The 5000-nt window shown below is 36.0% G+C and overlaps 1 protein-coding gene across 2 annotated transcripts in view; it reads right to left on the bottom strand.

Moving 5' to 3' along the window:
* Positions 1-2908: 2908 nt before the first annotated feature.
* Positions 2909-5000, bottom strand: part of LOC133542595 (centrosomal protein of 128 kDa-like) — a 108825-nt gene continuing 106733 nt past the window's right edge. For both annotated transcript variants that reach the window (XM_061886874.1, XM_061886875.1), the window contains one exon: positions 2909-3239. In XM_061886874.1, coding sequence (XP_061742858.1) covers positions 3145-3239 — 95 coding nt within the window. In that variant the 3' untranslated portion in view covers positions 2909-3144. The remainder of the gene's footprint in view (positions 3240-5000) is intronic.

Genomic DNA, 5000 nt, shown 5'->3' with positions numbered 1-5000 from the left:
ATTAACATTTCATAGTATTGAAGGTATGTTTTAAATCAGCTAACACCACGGCTCCAATATCGGTATCGGGACACCCTTATTTGCGATATCCTGCGGCAAAATCCTCATTTGGTTTCTTTTGACACCTAACTTTGTTGTTTCTGTAAAAAACGTGTCCGCATTATTCAACTTGCAACTTAACTTAATTAAATATTGTGACCATTAGGTGTTGTCAAAAAAAACTTACAACTTCACCTTAAAGACAGCATAAGTCTATTCCGTGGGTTGGTGTTGTTCCTACCTAACATCATTCACTGAATATTTCTACGGCGACGTCAGGTTTAACTTCATTTGAGCACATTCTGCCCACCCGGATGCTACGTTCAAATGTAGAGAATTGACGCCATTTATGTTTTTTTGTTTGTTTTTTATTTTGACATGTCTCTGGGGACAATAATAAGTGTAACACACTGTTAAAAGTACAAATGATATCTGAAATCAAGGTCAAAATTGCTCGTTGGACTAAAATGAGGGCTGTCAAATGTCATTTCGAAGAATCACACACTCGCTTGCATCATTGAAATATGCTCAAGACCCCAGTTTTTGTATTAATAAACGCCATTTTATTGTCAGAATGTCATCCAGGAACCTTTTTAAAGGTTTTACTTAAATGCACAACATTTGTCCGCACAACTTGGCAACCGTTTTATCTAAAGTTCCTTCATGCTGCACACCTGTTGAGTCCCCTTACTCATTTTGTACGTAAGTAAAAGAGCTCGTCCGGTTTTATTCATCACATGAGTTAACTCGTTCATTCTGACAGCCCTACTAAAAAAAAAATATTACTTTTTCTTAACAGCTACATTTATCATTGCCAATCTTAAACGTGTAGTTTGGGATCCAATGGTAATATTTCCGCCAGAACGTTTTGTTGGCTTCATTATCTTTGCTCGCCGTCAGGTTCAAACCCTGATGACATCAATTAAACAGACAAGAAGCAAGGAATTAAGCAGAGACAGAATTAAATTTGGCTCAATTGAGGAGAGACGTCTGGGCTGTACTCTTGTGCAGTCTCTCAACACGCTCTGGCGAAAGATTTTCCGCCTTTTATTTGGACTTTCCCTGATTACATGGCAACAGCTGTTTCTAAGGAACGCGGGGTCGTAAACAGCCATCGCCTTCCGCCCTCCTAGTCACTGCCGTTGTGTCCTTGGGCAAGACATTTTACCCACCTGCTCCCAGTGCCACCCACACTGCTTTAAATGTAACTTAGATATTGGGTTTCACTATGTAAGGCGCTTTGAGTCACTAGAGAAAAAGCGCTATATAAATATAACTCACTTAACTTCACTATTAACATTTTATAATATTAAAGGTATGTTTTCAATCAGGCAATACCACAGCTCCAATATCGGTATCGGGACACCCTTATTTGCGATATCCTGCGGCAAAATCCTCATTTGGTTTCTTTTGACACCTAACTTTGTTGTTACTTTATCAAATAATTTAGAGCAGGGGTCACCAACCTTTTTGAAACTAAGAGCTACTTCTTGGGTACTGATTAATGCGAAGGGCTACCAGTTTGATACACACTTAAATAAATTGCCAGAAATAACCAATTTACTCAATGTACCTTTAATAAATAAATCTATATATATAAAAAATGGGTATTTCTGTCTGTCATTCCGTCGTACATTTTCTTTTCCTTTTACGGAATGTTTTTTGTAGTGAATAAATGATGAAAAAAACACTTAATTGAACGGTTTAAAAGAAGAGAAAACACGAAAAAAAAATGAAAATTAAATTTTGAAGCATAGTTTATCTTCAATTTCGACTCTTTAAAATTCAAAATTCAACCGAAAAAAATGAAGAGAAAAACTATCTAATACGAATCTTTTTGAAAAATAAAAAAATAATTTATGGAACATCATTAGTAATTTTTCCTGATTAAGATTATTTTTAAAAATGTTGATGACATGTTTTAAATAGGTTAAAATCCAATCTGCACTTTGTTAGAATATGTAACAAATTGGACCAAGCTATATTTCTAACAAAGACAAATCAATATTTCTTCTAGATTTTCCAGAACAAAATTTAAAAGAAATTTAAAATACTTTGAAATAAGATTTAAATGTGATTCTAGATTGGCCAGAAATTTTTTTGAATTTTAATCATAAATTTGAAGAAATATTTCACAAATAGTATTCGTCGACAAAACAGAAGCTAAAATGAAGAATTGAATTAAAATGTATTTATTATTCTTTACAATAAATAAATAAATTCACTTGAACATTGAATTAAATTGTCAGGAAAGAGGAGGAAGGAATTTAAAAGGTAAAAAGGGATATGTGTTTAAAAATCCTAAAATCTTTTTTAAGGTTGTATTTTTTCTCTAAAATTGTCTTTCTGAAAGTTATAAGAAGCAAAGTAAAAAAAATTAATGAATTTATTTAAACAAGTGAAGACCAAGTCTTTAAAATATTTTCTTGGGATTTTCAAATTCTATTTGAGTTTTGTCTCTCTTAGAATTAAAAATGTCGAGCAAAGCGAGACCAGCTCGCTAGTAAATATATACAATTTAAAAAATAGAGGCAGCTCACTGGTAAGTGCTGCTATTTGAGCTATTTTTAGAACAGGCCAGGGGGCGACTCATCTGGTCCTTACGGGCTACCTGGTGCCCGCGGGCACCGCCTTGGTGACCCCTGGGTTAGACTGTGTCAATAAAATATTCAGTTTTACTTTACCGATAAAAGAACCCCTAAAAAAAACATTCTTCTCAAATCAGATTGTCTCAAGAAGTATTCACACAGCACAGGAAGCTGTTTGTTTCTTGTTGTCTCTCCAATGAAAGGTCCAAGGAGAAAGATTTATTAGTAGTGCATATTCCTTTTTCCACAGTTCAAAAAAGGAGACATCTGTGCTCAAACAATATGTTGACATTTGTTTATAAAATAGAAAAAAGTTTGTTAGTGTAACTTAAAATATTGGCATAAATAACTTACCTTATTTAAATTGGTAATATGAGTTTTGTGTTGTCACGGCGAGTTGTTGTGTGTCTGAGGTAGTCGAGGAGGATTCAGTGTTGAGCGGTCCAAGGACAGTCTAGTTTCCCTTTAGTTCCTCTAAGAGTGTGTTCAGTGCGTGTGGAAAAACCTCCCAAAAAGTTCACTGGTGGTTGAGCTGTGGACGATCTGTGAGGAATTTGGCCACGTTGACTTCGTAGTCGTCCAGGTCGGAACTGGTGAGACGTTTGTGGGGCGCTGGGGAAAAAAACGCACACAAGTCTTAGCTTCTATTAACGGTGGGCCGCACTGTGCAAAAGTCTTGGGCCACCAAGAAGTGTTATTTTTAGCAATACTTATTGGGGATTGTCACAAAATACAATTGTACGGTAAACAAAAATAACTACTAATAACCGCAAATAGTAAAAATCTGCACTTTTATTTTTAATGTAACTATATCTTTGCAGCAGCACGGTGAAAGAGGGGTTAGTACGTCTGCCTCACAATATTAAGGTCCTGGGTTCGATCCTGCGCTCGGGATCTTTCTGTTTGGAGTTTGCATGTTCTCCGCGTGATTGCGTGGCTTCCTCCCACTTCCAAAGACATGCACCTGGGGATAGGTTGATTGGCAACACTAAATTGGCCCTAGTGTGTGAATGTGAGTGTGAATGTTGTCTGTCTATCTGTGTTGGCCCTGTGATGAGGTGGTGACTTGTCCAGGGTGTACGCCGCCTTCCAGCCGATTGTGGCTGAGATAGGCTCCAGCACCCCCCACAACCCCGAAGGAAATAAGCGGTAGAAAATAGATGGATGGATAGTGTTATCCATGCACATTTTACTTATTCGAACTTAAAAAAAAAACATATCTTTGCTTTAAAGGGGAACTGCACTTTTTTGGAATTTTGCCGATCATTCACAATTCTTATGGAAGGGAAGAAGATCAATTTGTAATAATCGGCTAATATGGTGGCTAACAATGGGAGTAAATCCATCCTAAAAAAAAAAGCTTTTGAAAACCGCCAACATTGCTCTATGAGCGTTGACTTAGACAAACTTTATTGATCCACAAGGGTATTTGTTCCACACAGTAGCTCAGTTATAAAGGGTGGAAAGGATAAGGTATTAATTTGACAAAAAAAATTACCATAGTAGCAATATAAAATATAACATATATAATATTTACATATTATATATACAGTATATAATATATACTGATGTATTATATATATCTATATTGCGCCAGGGGTGTCCAAACTACAATCTGGTGTTTACAGTTTGGCCGGCAAGACGTCATGAGTTTAATAAGAAATCCGTCCTGCATGGATGTTTCCAAATTAATATTATATATCTGACAATCTGTTGGCTGCAAATTTGGCACCGTCTTGTGGACAATGCGAGTAAACCAAGACGATGACCATGAATTGTGATGGAAGTGAATGTCATTCCACATTAAGAATATCAACATTGTGAAGTAACAGCACAGCATTTACCTATATGACCCAACCTGCCAACGTCTTGTGGACAATGCGAGTAAACCAAGACGATGACCATGAATTGTGCTGGAAGTGAATGTCATTCCACATTAAGAATAACAGCAAATCATTTACCTATATGACCCAACCCAAACAATCATCCCGACTCACAAAAGAATGCAACCAACACAAAAAGGCAACACACATGGCCACACAGCACACAACCTGCTCACTGAACTTTGAGGATGTTATAAAATCCGCTTACGCGCCAAAAAATATTGTAAATCACACTTGTTTAAATTTATAACAATGCATGATGGGAAAAAATGTGTAACCCTCTCTCCACACTTATCCATTTTGGCACATTTTAGCTGCTTGATATTTATGATTGTTTACAAAACTTTAAGGAGGAAAAGTAAACAAGGTAGGAGTCGAACTTTCAAATACTCTTAATATGTAATCATGCTAATTATATATTAATATATGCATACATACATATGAATAGTCTAGATATATTGTTACCTAACATGGCCTAACCAAATTTTTT

The sequence above is a fragment of the Nerophis ophidion genome, linkage group LG24 (assembly GCF_033978795.1).
Source record: "Nerophis ophidion isolate RoL-2023_Sa linkage group LG24, RoL_Noph_v1.0, whole genome shotgun sequence".
NCBI classification, from domain to species: Eukaryota; Metazoa; Chordata; class Actinopteri; order Syngnathiformes; family Syngnathidae; genus Nerophis; species Nerophis ophidion.
The sequence above is the reverse complement of the archived record's forward strand: the minus strand, read 5'-3'. Positions and strand labels throughout refer to the sequence as shown.